At 41.4% G+C, this 16,185-nt stretch overlaps 2 protein-coding genes across 2 annotated transcripts; one reads left to right on the top strand and one right to left on the bottom strand.

The window, feature by feature from the left end:
* Positions 1–207: 207 nt before the first annotated feature.
* Positions 208–3,412, top strand: LOC147609576 (U-box domain-containing protein 1-like). The gene has a single exon (XM_086787910.1). The coding sequence runs from the start codon at positions 1,149–1,151 to the stop codon at positions 3,171–3,173; it is 2,025 nt and encodes a 674-aa protein (XP_086644036.1). The 5' UTR covers positions 208–1,148; the 3' UTR covers positions 3,174–3,412.
* A 10,699-nt stretch (positions 3,413–14,111) lies between these two features.
* Positions 14,112–15,961, bottom strand: LOC147609575 (small ribosomal subunit protein eS8-like). Its single transcript, XM_086787635.1, has 5 exons — positions 15,880–15,961; positions 15,714–15,786; positions 14,981–15,311; positions 14,523–14,698; positions 14,112–14,416 (listed from the first exon to the last, which is right to left on the bottom strand). Exons 1-5 carry the CDS (start codon positions 15,881–15,883, stop codon positions 14,332–14,334), a joined length of 669 nt encoding a protein of 222 aa, XP_086643761.1. The 5' UTR covers positions 15,884–15,961; the 3' UTR covers positions 14,112–14,331.
* Positions 15,962–16,185: the final 224 nt, after the last annotated feature.

Genomic DNA, 16,185 nt, shown 5'->3' with positions numbered 1-16,185 from the left:
CTATAATAAAATTTTCAATATTGATTTTTTTTTTCTATTGATGCATCCTTTACAAGTAAATTATTTTGGGAAAAACAATCCCCAGCTTTGAAAATTGCTAAAACTGGCTCTGTGCCAGCAGGTGGGTGCATGCACCCTTTAATGGGCGCTAATTAACTAGCAGCGTTTATTAAAATAGCATTAATTTGATTTGGTTAATCGTAGTTTCGGATCCAATTTTAACTGCTTATAAACACAATTAGCCGGCTGAATAGCAGTTATGTTGAATTCGATCAGATAAGGGCAAGAATCCGGCGAGTTTTACAAAGATTAGCAGCTGTGTCAAAGTTGGACCGCGTAATTAAGGAGAGATTAATCATCTCAATTACACGTAGATAGAAGCGTTTAAGATCCTTAAGCTTACTTCAATCTAACTGTTGCTAATGACTCCATTATTAGAGTTCCATCCCCTGAGCTAGCATCTCCTGATTAAGGCCAGTTCTGCGGTGGGTTTGATATCTAACCAAGCCGTTAATCCCGGTGCTAATCAGGGGAGATTAAGCTACTTCATCACGTAAGTGTTTGATTATTCACAATATTGGTGCTGCTAATTTGGAGCATAATTATGTGATCAAGGAGCAGTTTGCGGCCTGATTTGCAAATCATGGTGGTTAGTACACGGGTTTATCAAATCGAAGAAGATAAACGTGGGTTTATTGCAAGATCAACAGGTGCTAATATCACATAAAATATATTTCTTGTGCGTGTGTTATAGCTTTCTCTCTTCCTAATGATCAATTGTTTTGGACTAATTTTACTCAAACAGCTTTTGCTCACTCTAATCCAAACTTATCTTCTATTATCAAAGCTCTCAAATAATACTATCTAAACCGACTTTCTCCGAGCCGGGTTATAATCACTCTATTATCTTTTCACTTGGATGCTTAAATACTGAACTCTCCCCTAATCACAACCTTGTTTTGGGCTTAGTTGCTGAGATTTATCTTTAATCAACCTTGTTTTGGTGCTTAGTTACTTACCTCTCTCTCCACTTAATTATTATCAAAAGCCATCTCTCACTCTGGTTACCTTCAATCTTGGATCAACTGGAGTAATATCATTAGATTACTTATATCAACTATTGGATTTGATTATACGTGGATAAATTCATGGCACAAGCTAGATCACAATTAAACCCTTTACTCAAGGCCTTAATTGCATTGGAGAAATCACTTCCATCAACAATCTCTGCAAGGTTGGTGAGCCAGAGGAAGAATGCAGCAACCATTGTGAGGAGGATAAGGGTCCTTTCTCTACTATTCCATGAGCTTTTGATGCAAGAGAGCTCCCCTTCTTCTCCTCCACCACCCCCCTCATCATCATCATCGTCTTCTTCTTCTTCGGTGTTGCCGTCTGCCATGCTGTGTTTTAGAGAGCTTAGCACCACAATGGAGAAATTTAAGCTGCTCATCAAAAGCTCCGAAGAGAGGAGCTCCATATGGCAGGTGCTGGAGCATGAACACATCTCACATGCATTCCATGAGCTCAACCAGGACATGGCCAATGCCCTTGACATCCTCCCCCTGCATCTCCTCGACGTCTCTGACGAGATCCAAGAGCAGATCCATCTCGTCTACCGCCACCTCAAACGGTCCCACAAACCCCTCACCGACCCCACCATCAACACCCTCCGCGCCCGACTCCTAGCCCTCGTCCAAGAAGACCTCGACAAGATCGATGTATCCCACATGCAGGACATCTTCACATGCCTCCACCTCAACACCTTTGCAGATTGCCAGCGAGAAATCGGGCTCCTTGAGACTGAGATGAATGACCAAGCTGGCACAGGAGGCATCACTGTCATCTGCACCATCAAGAACCTCATCGGCTTCGTGAAGCATTCCCAATGCTTGCTCTATGGTGCTGCCATGGACAATGATTTCCCAAGGGTCTCATGCTCCATCTACGCAGAAGACCTCTGTACCAGCATCTTCAACGTCGCTCTTTCAGATTCGCTTCCTATCCCCGATGAATACAGATGCCCCATCTCTCTTGACCTCATGCATGATCCCGTGGTGGTTGCGACCGGGCACACTTATGACAGAACATCCATTGCAAAATGGATAGAATCAGGCCATAGCACGTGCCCCAAAAGTGGGCAAAGGCTACTCCATGTGAGCCTCATCCCAAACTATGCATTGAGGAGGATGATACATAAATGGTGCGATGAGCATAACATACCATTTGATAGAGATGAGAGCTTGATCAGTCAGGTAGTGGAGGATCAGATCTCCTCGCGGCAGGCTGCATTGGAGGCTACGAAGGAGACTGTGGCCTATTTGGTGGGTAAGCTAGCAACAGGATCACCTGATGTGCAGAGGCAAGTGGCGTATGAGCTGAGGCTACTGGCCAAGTGTGGGATGGAGAACAGGATCTGCATTGCGGAGGCAGGAGCGATACCATTCCTGGTACCTCTCTTGACTTCTGGAGATCAAAGGACACAGGAGAGTGCAGTCACGGCTCTGCTGAATCTGTCAATATCCGAGAATAACAAGAGTTTGATAGTGGCGGCGGGCGCTCTGGATGCGGTGGTGGAGGTGGTGAGGGCTGGGGCTAGCATGGAGGCGAGAGAGAATGCGGCTGCCACACTGTTTTCTCTGTCAGTGGTGAATAGCTACAAGATTGCAATTGGCGAGAAGCCGAATGCGATCCCAGCATTGGTGAGCCTCATGAGGGAGGGCAGCTCGCGGGGGAAGAAAGACGCGGCCACCGCCCTCTTCAACCTGTCCATCTTCATGGGCAACAAGGCCAAAGTGGTGGCTGCAGGAGCCATACCCTTGCTGGTCGACCTCCTAACCGATGAACGAGCAGGTATTACTGATGACTCTTTAGCAGTCCTTGCCATCCTCGCCGGGACAGCAGAAGGTATAGTGGAGATCGATCACGCAAGAGCCATCCCTGTGCTTGTTGACCTGTTGAGGTTGGGTTCTGCACGGGGTAAAGAGAATGCAATCGCAGTCCTGTTGGCTCTGTGCAAGAATGGAGGGGAGCCTGTCGTCAGGTTTGTTCTCAGCATCAACACAGCCTTGCCATCTCTAGAGAGCATTGCAGAAGTGGGCTCAGCCAGAGCTAAACGGAAAGCATCCTCCCTCTTGAAACTGATCAGCAAGCTTCACATCAATCCCCAGCTATGATTAGCGTTTGGATCATTGCTAATCTTGTGCTTAATCTTCAGCAATTTGCTTAATCATTGCGATCTCATCCCGCCAACGGTCATTCGCCTATTGCTGATCCGCTGGTTTTACCGAATCACAGCAGTAATAAATTGCTTGTGGCTACTCTGCTGCAGTAAACTTCTTAATCAGTGGGGGATTAATGGCTGTCGTATGCAGTGATTTCTAATCTACTCGAGTGAAGATTAAAGTTGAAGTGATTAGTGGCTAATGCTCTTGCTAATCTTGTACAAGGATGATGATTCATCTCATGCTAGATGACGATTTAGAAACATTGAGAGCAATAGTGTGATTAGCCAACCATGGCTATAATTTAAGAAGTAAGTGAATGAGTGTTCTTTTTTTTTTTCCAATAAAAGGCAGCTTTATATTAAAAAAAAGACGAGAGGAATTCCAAGTAATGGAGTTTCAACACATAGCTGAAAACCACTTTTTCAAGATGGTCCTTCTTCTCATAAAGGTTCAGAGAGAGGACTAACCTATGTCTTTCTTTCCTAGGCTTCCTATCTATCTTCTCCTCCACCCTTGAAATCTTAAAGTTAATGGCACTAAGCTTCCTTTGGTAGAATCTTTCTCCAGCCTTCACTAGGTTCTCTTGCAGAGTGCCAGTATTCCGTGTGTTGCCATTGAAATTTGCATCTAACCTCTCTATCCAGAAGAACCAAAGAATTTCTGTTCTAAGCACTGACCACAATTCAGTGGAGCAACCAATGGATTCCCCAAGAAGCAAATGTTTCCAAGATAGTGAAGATTTTCCCTAGCTTGGTTCTCGCTATCCATGGGGCGATGTCCTTGTGCAGAGATAAAAAGATGTGTAGATCGTCTTCTTCATGTTGGCACCTAGCACATTTCCCATCACCCTTCCCTAGCATAAGAGCTTATAAACCTCATTAAGTAACATCATTAATGTCTTATGTATGGCAAAAAGATTTGGTTTGCTATTGTAGTACATTTATTGCTTATGGAAATAAATTTTAAATGAAAATCTATGCTCATTGATTTGTGAAATCTCTAAAAGAGTAGCCAAAAGTTGTGTGTGGAGTTATATACACACCATCTTAAGAACTTAAGCTATCTCTATTGTGATCTTGAATGTATTAGGGATGGCCATAATACTATGTAAGTGAATGAACTAATTTTATCATGCAAGAGTGAATGAACTAATACTTAGTATGTATTTTGTATGTGAGTCCATGAAGTTCATTGAGTAACATGAAACTTATGGCCTCATCACCTTTAACTTTGGGTGCCCAAGAAAAACCTCTTTGCCTCCATACGTGAAAATTCCTAACAAAGTAGGAAGTCGTGACCCATATGATGTCGGGCCTCATTCAATATAATGTCATATATATCATATAGATTTCGTTTGCTATAATAGTGCATTTACTACATGTGTAAGTAATTTTAAGACAATAATACATGCTTATTGATTTGTGAAATCTCACAAAGAAAGGAAAACCCTATATCACAGCTAAGGAAGCAAAAGAGTGGGTAGGTAGCTTTGGCATACATATTCAAAAACATCCTACGATACCTTATATTACTTGGAATCCCTTTCGATGGGTGGGTGGTTGCAACCTAGGTATGGTTATGATCTCCTCTAGGTTAGGAGCAAGGCCTTCATTTGAAATGATGTGCCCCAATAGACATCCATAGGTCACTAAAGAAACACTTCTGTGGATTAAGATGTAGAACTAAAGATTTGCAAGCCTGGGCTGCCACAAGTGCCTTGGGAATGCTTGAACCCTAGTCATTCCTTTCTTGCCACCGTTGAACTTTTAGAAGTCATACCTTTATGAAGTAATTGAGGTACTCATGGAATATACTAATGATAAACTTTGGAACATTGTCGATACATTGCACAACCCAAAAAGCATCCAGGTATTGTAAAGGTAGGTACCCCATTGCATCACAAAAGCAGTCTTTAGTTTGTTTATTTCATCAGTCTCCACCTAGTTAATCCCACTAAAGCCATCCACGAAGGAGTACAAGATGTGCCTGGCTATATCGTCCAATGTTCTAATTATGGGAAACCCATCCTTGATGGTTTCCTGGTTTAGTGGTCTAAAATTCACACAAACCATGATCTTGCCATGTCTTCTTCGTGGGTGTGACCACTACAAGTGACAAAACCACTTTGAGTTCTCAATGGGAGATATGATACCCATTGCTTTCATATTCTCTAACTCTCCTTTGACTATCTTTCCATACTTGGGGTTAAGTTTGTAAGCTTCCTCATGTGTTTGTATCTAGTGGATGCCAATGGTTGAGAGTGTCCCTACCAAGTCTTTGTACAAGTAGAAAAGTACAACCTTGTGTTGCTCCTCCATTAACTGTGTTGTGACCACTTCCTTGAGAGGAGGTATTTATGCTGCCACCACAACCACAGCCACCTTGACTAGTTTTGGGTCTTCTTCAGTTCCCAAGTTTATTTCCCTCATTTCATCTTGGTAGGAACAAGTGGAGATCTCCTCAATGTTCTTGGCTACCTCTTCCAACATCATTGGGTCATAGTAGGGTTGTTGTTTTGTTGTAACCAATTATGTCGAATCTATTGGGATGGGGTTTTGTTGTAACCAATTAGGTGGAATCTATTGGGATGAGGGGGTTGGTGGATTTATTTTTCTCACCGCCCTCCTTCTTTTGAAAATTCTTATAGGTCTTCTTTAGGATCTCACATTTATATTTCTCCTCTTTCTTCTATTGTACCCTCTTGGTCTTCCCCTTCTTACCTCTCCTAGTGTCAAAGGATTCCACTCCTACGCTGAGTGCAGTACATTCCTCAATGCACCTCTCAACCCACTATTTGCCTCCATGTTATCTTCCAATATAGAGGTTCAAGGTTATGTCTTTGAACTCCAGGCTCTTGTACTCTTAGCTCTAGGGTGGGATCCTCTTCCATTTTATGTCCTAGGTTGGGCTCTTCAAGTATCCCTTTCACTTCCACCATGTTGTAGGTTAGCCCTTCCAAAGAGTCCCAACCAATCCAATAGAGATTTCTTTGTTGTGCTTCATACTCTGCTCTCAATACACCATCTTTGCTAATTTTCTCCTTTGGCTTACTAGGTGGAGGGAATACCACTAAGTTTGACCATTAGTCCCCTCCTCTTGTTTAATTATACACCCCTATCTCTTGCTTTGGGTAGTACATGTATAGTACACAAGTACCTTTACCATAGTTATGGACCACCTTAGCTACTCAAGGCCATGGTATCCTCAAGATCAGAGGTTGAAATCCTTGATCAATAACCACAATAACCATATGTGTGGTGACTCCTTGAATCATGCCTACGTGCTACCCTAATAGAAAAATTAGTATGTTGGATGATTTACAAACCAAATCCCCTCTTGGTTGCCTCCTCTAGAAATATATTTTCACCTAACCCACCATCCAATATATGGCTCTGCTTATTGATGTGCATAGTTAGCCTTCAACCCCTACCATCTATGAACATAGCTTATGTGAGAAAAACATGGACCAGATTGTTGGAGAGTGATGAATAAGTGGATTGATCCATTGTTAGCCTTGAGCTCCTATCATCTATGAACATAGCTTATGTGAGAAAAACATGGACCAGATTGGCGGAGAGTGAATAATGGGTTGATCCATTGTTGTAATGAAATCTCCTTGAGTTGATTCCCTACCCTTGGGTTGAGCGTACATAGTTATGGTAATCCAAGCGTAACCTCATGGTCTCTAAGCAAGGATATACCACCATTCCCTCTACTTGAAGATTACCAACTAGCTTCTCTCGCTAGCGTGGGTAAAGTGGTAATCTCCAAGGATGGAGTGCTTTCAAAACTTTGTCAAGCACTCACGAAAGAACAATTTACCACATCTTCAAGAAGTTTATTTATCGTTTTTATGGCATGCTTAGAGGCTTCTTAGAGGTTGAAGATTCATATTTGGAAGTTGATGGTGCCTATGGGATTTTCTTAGGTGCTGGATTGAACTGACATTGGTCTCTAGTGATTGAATATAGCCATAAGGGGAGTTTTTTTATAATAGGAGTGTGGGTAGTAGTATTGTGGAGATAGGTACTAGGGGATAGACTCACAAGTGGAGGTTGGAGGTAAGTTGGTTTAAGTAGTGTGGGGGGGAATATGCTCACAAGTGGGAATAAGTTGGTGGACGAGGGTAGGTTAAGGGTCCCCTCCCTTGGTTTTCTTGAACCCTAAACCAACTGACTTACTTGGTCTTGATTCACCACATCAATCAAGTGACATGAAGACAACATTCCAAAATGTGAAGAGGAGGACCAAAAGGAAAACCCCACTAAGTGTGCATTGGGAGTAGAGACAGATTCCTTTGTGAAAAATTGTAATGCATAATGAGTAGCTATGGTGGATCATAACAAGAGGATATCTTGATTAACATCATGATAAAGGGTTGATGATGATGATTAAAAGTTAATAAAGTACTAATCAACCATGAGTTTGATTAGAGAAATAACAAGGTCACTTTATTCATAAAACATAGCCTGCATATGGAAACTTAGAACCTATTTTGATACATAGATTTTCACCATTTAAAAATGGGTGATGTATTTTACACAAGTAAAAGAGGTGGCCTAAAGACCTTTGGTCCCTTAGAATGTCCAATCATCTTTGGCACGCTTTGCCCCTCAGTTCCAAGCTTGAGGTAAGCTCCCCATCTTCTTCATTGGTTGAAAAGTTGGCTTGAGACTTCTTTAAAAAAACAATCCTCCCATAGTGTTACATAATGTCCACCCTTCCGCTAAACGGGGACACCTGGACGCTAGTGTGCCATGCTAGTGAATTGATATGGGTGATCGTGCATTAAATACTAGTTACCTAGTGTTATTGGTATAGCTTGAGACTATGCTTGACGGGTGTATATTGTTGAAATGTAACAAGTAGTGCCATGCTTAACAACTGTGTGTTGTCAAAGTGAAACAAGTAGACTATGCTAGATATCTTCACGATCTAAGTGTAACAAGTGATTTACACAAATGGCATGCCATACTAGATGATGTGTGTATAGTGATACACTCACCGAAGTGTAACAAGTGGTAAGACATGTCATGCTAGATGATGTGTAAAATGATACTCTCATTGAAGTGTAACAAGTGGTGAGTGTATGTTGTGTTTGTGCCTATCAACGTTTTATATTAGGATTATTTGTTATGATAGCAATTAATTAGAACAACTAATGTGTTTATGTTTGTGAGATAGGTGATGAGCAGTGAATGTGTTGCATATGGAGAATCTTGTCTATATCGTCTTGGATTAATATTATTTCATATGAGTTATTTTGTTGGCCATATGCCAAATGATTGTACATATTATTTATACATGCTTGTGCATGGCATTGCTATTTTACTAGCACATGTGTTAGAGAAATTTTACAATTAGTGTGTGAACAAGCTCTAGTACTTGAGTTATTTTTGTATAAGTGGAAAAGAGTGCCTTATTTTGTATGCACAACTATTATTATCTCCTTCGGCTATATTTTGAATACAATTCTCAAAATACTCATGTCATGAAATGAGGAGCTGCACACATGAGTGGGGAGATTGCACCCAATACTCTATTGATGGTAATGTTTTCTCTATCTCATGTGTCATATTATGCTTTAATATTGTTAATTTGATTCAAGTCTATGCTTTGTTCCTTGATGTTTATGTGAGTCTAATTAATTCTTCAGAAGTACATGACATCTCAGTGGTATCAGAGCTATGAGTACTTACACTTGAAGAAAAGAGAAAAGCTTACAAAAATCCAGATGATAAAGAAGAAAAAATTTAAATACTCTTGGACAAAGGTTGAATGGTTTATGGAAACTTTGTGGAGCATTAGATGGAGAACTAGATCAAGGGCTAGCAATTCATGTCACCTTTACTCCCAACACCACTTTTGTGAAGCCAAAAACCACCCTTCTTGATGAAAAATGGTTTTCCACATCTCTTTTGTTGATCCGTCTGTACACGGATGAAATCGGTATACAAAGGAGGATTAGGCTCCACTTTCAAATTATCTAGAATTCTATAATGACTGGTGGAAGTTTGCTCATAAATCAATTTGGAGAAGAAATCACTTATTGGTTTAAATACAGTCCATTAATCTTGGGATTAAAGATTAACCAAGTTGAAAAGAAAAATCTCAAGTTTACAAAAGAGGGGGAATCAAAGCTTTAAAATTTTATCTCCTCTCTCCCCACTGATTTGGCAACGGCGAAAACCACACGCGTAGGCTAGTTTTTATCTCCTTCTTCTCACAGTCGTGCAGCCCAGCAACCGTGGAGAAGAGAACTTTTTTTTAAAGCCTACACTATTATAAGCTTATTGCTTTAAAAAAAACTTATACTATTACAAGCTTATGCATCAGTTCTTCTCTATTTTCGCTGTGCGCTGGCCGATTATATGGCCGTCATAAAGCCTTAAAAATGCTTTAAGTCACATCAATTACTCAACCATCCAAAGTTTCCAAAAGTTCAAAAATTTTCACCTCTTCTACAAATTGCATAGAGGCAGTTCCTGTGCATACCATGGCAAATCAGAATATGATCCAACCACGAAAATTGTTCTTTTTGCCTCACCAGCAAATTTCAACAAGTGGACAAAACTTGACAGTGGTTCTTCCATGAAATTTGACAGACCTTTCAAGACTTCTTTAGTGCGTTATTACTTGGATTATTTGGGCGTCAAGGAGTTATTTGCTAGTTATCTTCTATGTCGGACGTGTTTCTTGGGCAATATTCTCAAGCTTTGAAGACTTCTGGAACCATGGCTTTTTGTAGACTATTCGATTATACTGCTTATCTTTTGACATACAAGCTGTACTTCGAGTATTTTGCCAACCCCTCAAATTCAAGCACATCGACAACATTTTGTTTCTCAACCATGCATCTGAAAAACTAAGTGTTATCATTATTTCAGCAATTTTCATTTCTACATTTAAAATTTGCAACAAGTTTAATCTATCTACATCTCTCTTTCATCATGAATCCTCTACCCCCAACCATTCAAGAGAAAATTCTCACTCCAAAACCAGATTCTAGTTAAGAAGGATTTTAGAATGGATATAGAAGATAAGTTATCTCGCAAGAAGAGGCATAGAGGTGCTAGTGATGCATCTTCTGACTCCGATGGTCACCAAATTCAAAGAATCGTGCAAGCTACTCTTAGAGTTCAAGAGTCTAGAAAGGAGAATAAAATTAGTCTCGCAAAGCTTTTACCTTTCAAAATTTTGATGGAAAGAAAGATAATCGAGCAATACTTACTTGCTTAGTCAACTTGATGATTACTTTTTGGGGGAGAAATTTTCTGAGAAGGACAAAATCAAGTGTGCTAGCAATCATTTAGTGGACATTGCAACTTTATGGTGAAACGTGACTAGAACCACCAAGCACAAACCTAAATCTTGGAAGAGATTTCAAAAGCTCATCAAGAAAGATTTCTTACCTTCACGATGCAAAGCTAGGGCTAGACAACGATGGTCCGATGGTCTATTTTCAGACAACTGCTTATGTAGATATATTTTGGCAAACCTTATTACAAATATAGGTAATTGAGAAAGTTCACATGTATAGTTGGAATCATTACCTGCTCAGCCAGCTCATGAGTCCTCCTATTCTGATCCTTGGATATATGCCAGATTTGGACAGCTTGAAAGCTTTCAAGCAACTTCCTGACCTTGAAGAACCATTGTTTCAACTCATCCTTGGTCACTCTCCAAACCCCTTGGACCTGTCTGATGACCAACATGGCATCTTTCTTTATGATCAATCTTCTGTTTTTTCTCCTCTTACACTCTTCTAGTCCCCATCATAAACCGATGTATTCAGCTTCATTGTTGCTTTTCACCTGTATTTCATAGCATCCACACCAAGCCTCTTGTCCCTGTGCATCTAGAAACACAATCCAGCTCCCTCCTCTGCCCATACTCTTTTTGAAAGCTCCATAAAAATACACGGTCCCCTTAGCATCCTGTAATTCTACATGTAGACTATGACTAGGAACTACTTGTCTGTCAACAGCCTTAGTTGTCTCAAGGATCAACGAAGAAAGTTTATAGCAGGTTTGAAACCCACAATTCGATTAGAGGTGAACATCTTTCGATCGCACTCTCTTAGCTCGGCTATTTCCTTATCCTTAAATTGTGAAAAGAAAAATGGCATTCCAAAGGAAGCAATGACATGTCAAACCTTGTCATCAAATTTCTTGAAGCCTAAAACCTTTTCAAAATCATTTAATAAATCCCTCAAAGGCAATAACATAAGTATTGATACCAAGGTAGATGATTCTCAACATGCTAATAAAGATGATTCAACGAAGTGTTTCAGGTGCAACGAGATTGGATATATTGCATCGAATTGTCCACGGAAGTCCAAGAATATTTCACTTGAGATAAATATGATCGATGATGACAAGATTATCCGACCATCCTCGAGCTTAATATCCTCTCACTGGTACTCTAACTCTTCTCTCTTTGAAGGACTATGGCAAAGTAGCCTTCTCTCTCATAGGGCTACGGCATAATATTCTTCCTTTAAAAGAAAACTATGGAGTTGTGATCGCTTCCTCTGAAAGACCGTATAAATCTAACCTTCTCTTCTAGGAGATTAGATAAGAATGAAGGGATATATACATCTCAAGGTCTAGAATTACCTTGAGACTACTTGCTACCTTCTTACAGTTTTCCTTGTGTAGAGACCCTGACAGAATTAGCAAATTGTTTCGCCCATAACTCTCTGATAAAAACTCAGAATATGGTTGTATAACCAGTCAAAAGAACCAGAAGGCATTTGGTATACAGGCTCGCGTGAGTAGAATAGGCAAAAACGTCTGTATATAGCCGCAAACACGCCTTCTTCTTCAGAAATGCGTTGCTTTTCCACATTTTTAGTATGCATGGACTCTAAATATGTAAAAGTACTCTAAATACAACCTACATCCACCAAATCTCTTCCTCACCAGGAGATGTATCGGGGTTGGGGCTTTCTGGCATCTAAGTTGCTTGAACTGACTCTCCCTGACTCACATTGTAGTCATGCCGACTCTTGGGAGGCTCACAGTTTTCCCAGAGCTAAGTAAACATCCACTACAGCTTGAAAAATTATGCACGCTTCTGCACAGCTTAGCAAACTCTAAGCAAAACCAATATTATATGCACGGTAGTTGACCGTGCTTGCTAATGGCAGAAACTCACTTAACACTTAATTTAACAGGAGGGAGAGAGACTACTTGCAAGACCAATTAGGGTCCCAGAAGGCCCCCACCCAAAGGTGTATGTGCTTTAATTGCTGCTGACGCAAAGCTGAAAACTGAAATGAGGAGAAGGAAAACCGTCCTTGACCCCTACACCTGTGTTTCACTTCACAGAAGCCGGATGCTGGAAATGCACACGCAATGCTGCGCTGCTGCTGCCTGCAAGGAAGCTGTGGTGATTGACCTCGGCTGCTGCACCGGACTGCTCGCACCGAAGAGCAGCAACTCCTGCATGAAGACAAAGGATGGGAGAGAAGCAGGTCAGCATGCCCTACGGCTGGTCGGCCCCTTGCTCAACCTACCCAACTTGCCTTAGGAAAGTTGTGAGGGGTGGTTGGCTGGCCCAGCAACCCAATTGATCTAGCGTTAAAGGTTGACCTAGGCCAATTTGGTCAAGAGCGCCCCCTTACACTTGGGCACCTTGCCTCCCTTGGGTAGCCCAGCAGGCACATTAAAGGCCCAAAAGCCTTTGAGGCTTTAGACCCCCATACTTTCCCAAGTAAGTATTAGTGCCTGGGACATGTGGGGTTCATACCTGTAGCATACACAACCTAATGACCACAAATTCCCGGTACCCGAACTGCCTAACAAGCTCGGGGAAACCCAGTACTGCTTTATATCACAAATGGGTTGCATTGACTGTATAGGACTAGCACAACAGACTGGTGCCAGACAGGCACAACACGACCAGACCAACCGCAGCTCCACACTCTTGATCCCTCCCTGGACTGGGGCTCACAAAAAGCACGACGCCCCGGCCACAAGCTCTTGCACTGGACTGAACAGTATGTCCATGTTGCATCCAAGTTCAGGATGCACATGACAAGAACATAAAAGTACATTGGTTTACTTAGAAAGATATCGAATAACCTTACCATAGTTTTAGCAGAGCCTTGTGATATTTAGGCTTAAGACAGACTAGATGAGGCTCCAAGCCTGATCAAGATTAATGTACTTTTAATAAAGCCTGTGAGTTAGAATTTGATGCAAACTCACCCTGAAAAGCATATCATCAACAAATATATCAAATGACAATCCACAAAGAGATCCATTAAATATATGAGGGTAAAAATCATCGCCATCCACAGAATGCACAGGACAATCCCATCCCTTGAGTTGCTAGAGAAACAAAAGAAACCCATTGAACAGGCTATTATGAGGCACGATTGCCATTAAAACCCCTGGCAAAAAGATTGCCCCTCTGCAGACATTATACTCGTGTAGACAACAAACAAAAAGCAGGATAATGTTTTTGAATCCTGTGCATAGACCTTTACTGCCTCCTATATACACTCCGCTATGCATAGACCAGGGCTTAATTCGACTCAGGATAAGAGGGCCCGCTAAGCTACCATGTACACATAAGCAAACACTGTCTCATACTGTACACAAATCAACAAGGCTAAGTGTAATTTGTGTCAAAACTCCTAATGCAATTATAATGTTGGTAAACAGAATGGCCTGAAATTAACTGTTACAACGTGAGTCAACCAGAATTTCAAATACAAACTACAACATGAATCAAGGTAAAGACTCCCAATCAACACAACTGACAATACTGCTACTAAGGTCTTACTGCGGAGGATTGTGCACTGGGCCCCTCCTCTGAGACTTACAGATTAAGACCACAAGCAAAGATCAAAAGATAGAATGAAAAAAAGGCATGATAAGTTCCAAAACAAAAATCTTTGATTAAAAAACTAAACATCAGATCAGAAGCAGCCAAGTAGAAGTTAAACTCAACACCTTAAAAACGTTAAGGGTACACAAGTCGAATCCTAAGAAAAATGCTTAAGTAGCACTCAGAAATTTCCACACTGCAGGTGCACATTTGTAGCATTCCTGTGCAAAGGGAGTGCACTCATCTCTAATGGCTAACTATTGCCACATTAAGCAGCTGCACCAGCACCCTTTCCTTTCTTTCTCTGAATCTTCTTTTGATAAAACTCCAATTCTTTTCCTTCAAGAATGTAGCTGAAAATAAAAACAACACACTCCGAGGTTTAGAGTGAGAAATTAAACATCCAAAGTTCAAAATGTAGAACCAAATAGAAAAAAAAAAATTGCAAGGAATCTCTACCCATCAGCACGACCACACTGGCCCGGACGAGAAGATATAGAAGCTAGTAGGCGCCCACTAGCAAATTGATCCTCCAGGTGTGCATCCAGCTTATGACCCTCATTTCGCTTCTCAATCTTTCGCTGCACATGACTGCTTAGCTTTTTTTCCTCCTCTCCTGCAGGAGTTTCTCCTTCCTGCAATAGGAGCAGTAAATGATTAAACCATGACACCTGACATAGCTAACGGCAGATGGCTTTTGACACATGCCATCCCAACAGTTGTACCACAGCTGTGTGTCCAGTGAGGGTAGAATGGACTAAACAGATGGCAAATCTTAGCTTTACTAATCAAAGATAGTGAATCCATAGCCCATCACATCAATGCATGGCATTCAATACTACACCCATCAGCAAACTATGCAGACAATATGCCAAGAAAGAAGAAAGTGTAGGGTATTGAGTCACTGGATCTACGACCTCAGAGTCTTTCTTGACACTAGTAGCTTTCTTCTTCCTGCCAATGTCAACACCATAGTGCTGGCTGTACCACTGGCGGAAAGGTGCAGCATCCACCTGCACAATAGCAGACTTCACGAGAGTCTGTGTTCTGACAAGCTCATTGTTGGATGCATTGTAGACCACATCTAGGATACGAGTCTTCCGAGTAACAGCCTCCGATCCCCACGAGTAGTTGCCTGTGTCCAGCCGCAGCGCACGGAACTTGAAGTTGCCCCCTCGCACACGGATCTTCCTCACAGTCTTGTTGCTGGACAGCTTTGTCATGGCCGACTGCCGTCCAAGCTCGTACCTGGCATTTAAACCAACATCAGGCATTGGCCATGGCTACGCAGTTTTGCAAAAACACAAATTCTACTGTTGGATAGAAGCAATTACTTCCTCTCTTTGAAAAAAAAAGGAACATGATACAATTTCTATCACCAGGCGGGCCATGGCATAGCGATGACACTGCCAAAAACCCAAATTTATTCTGTACAAAGAGAATCACAAACAATAATTATCCATCAATCGCCATGGCTCTTTTTGAAGAGAATCACAGATAATACTCCGCGGCCTGATTTCTTCTTTTCAAAGATAACCCTAGACAGGAACTCTGTCAACAATGGCCGTGGCATGAAACTCTCACCTTCAGAGATCATATAAATCACTTATTTCATCTCTAAAATAACTGCATACTTCCTTCGACACTTACTTTCTCTTCTTGCGCCATGTCTTCTTCTTGCCTCCTGTCGCCCGCCTCTTGTGTGTTGAGTCCCGCGAGATACCTAAGATCAGGATAGCTCGTGAGCATGCAGGAGTACTGAAACCAGCAGAGAGTCATGTCTTCATGAGCCATCAAAGAGAGAACGCATACATACCCATGACAAGCGCTAGACCACAGATGTATTCGCCTAACAGGAAGCCAAGAACCTAAGTCAGTTTATATACACTTTTTTTTCTCTCTTAAAAAAAAAAGATATTTTCTATATTATTAAAATAAAATTATGCCAAGGGAGATTCAAGCCAAAAGGTCGGGAGATCTCAACCAATCAAGGGCACTACTGTGTTTTGTCTATGCAGCTCTAAAAGATCCCCGTATATGTAGACCCAAGTGACCAAAAGAGTGTGACCAATGTCACTCCATATACTACAAATACACTAGGTGCCATAAACTTGAATACCCT

The sequence above is a fragment of the Cibotium barometz genome, chromosome 51 (genome assembly GCF_041138505.1).
Source record: "Cibotium barometz isolate CiBa-2024 chromosome 51, ASM4113850v1, whole genome shotgun sequence".
In the NCBI taxonomy this organism is placed as follows: Eukaryota; Viridiplantae; Streptophyta; class Polypodiopsida; order Cyatheales; family Cibotiaceae; genus Cibotium; species Cibotium barometz.
Note: the sequence above shows the minus strand (reverse complement) of the source record. Positions and strands in the feature narration are given on the sequence as shown.

What these genes read in the sequence shown, in the direction of transcription:
- LOC147609575 (XM_086787635.1), bottom strand. An exon ending in ACATGGCGCAAGAAGAGAAA is followed by an intron (nt 15,312 to 15,713) that starts GTAAGTGTCGAA and finishes TTTAAATGCCAG; the next exon opens with GTACGAGCTTGGACGGCAGT. An exon ending in GTGTCAAGAAAGACTCTGAG is followed by an intron (nt 14,699 to 14,980) that starts GTCGTAGATCCA and finishes CTCCTATTGCAG; the next exon opens with GAAGGAGAAACTCCTGCAGG.
- LOC147609576 (XM_086787910.1), top strand. Translation starts at nt 1,149, where the DNA reads ATGGCACAAGCTAGATCACAATTAAACCCTTTACTCAAGGCCTTAATT.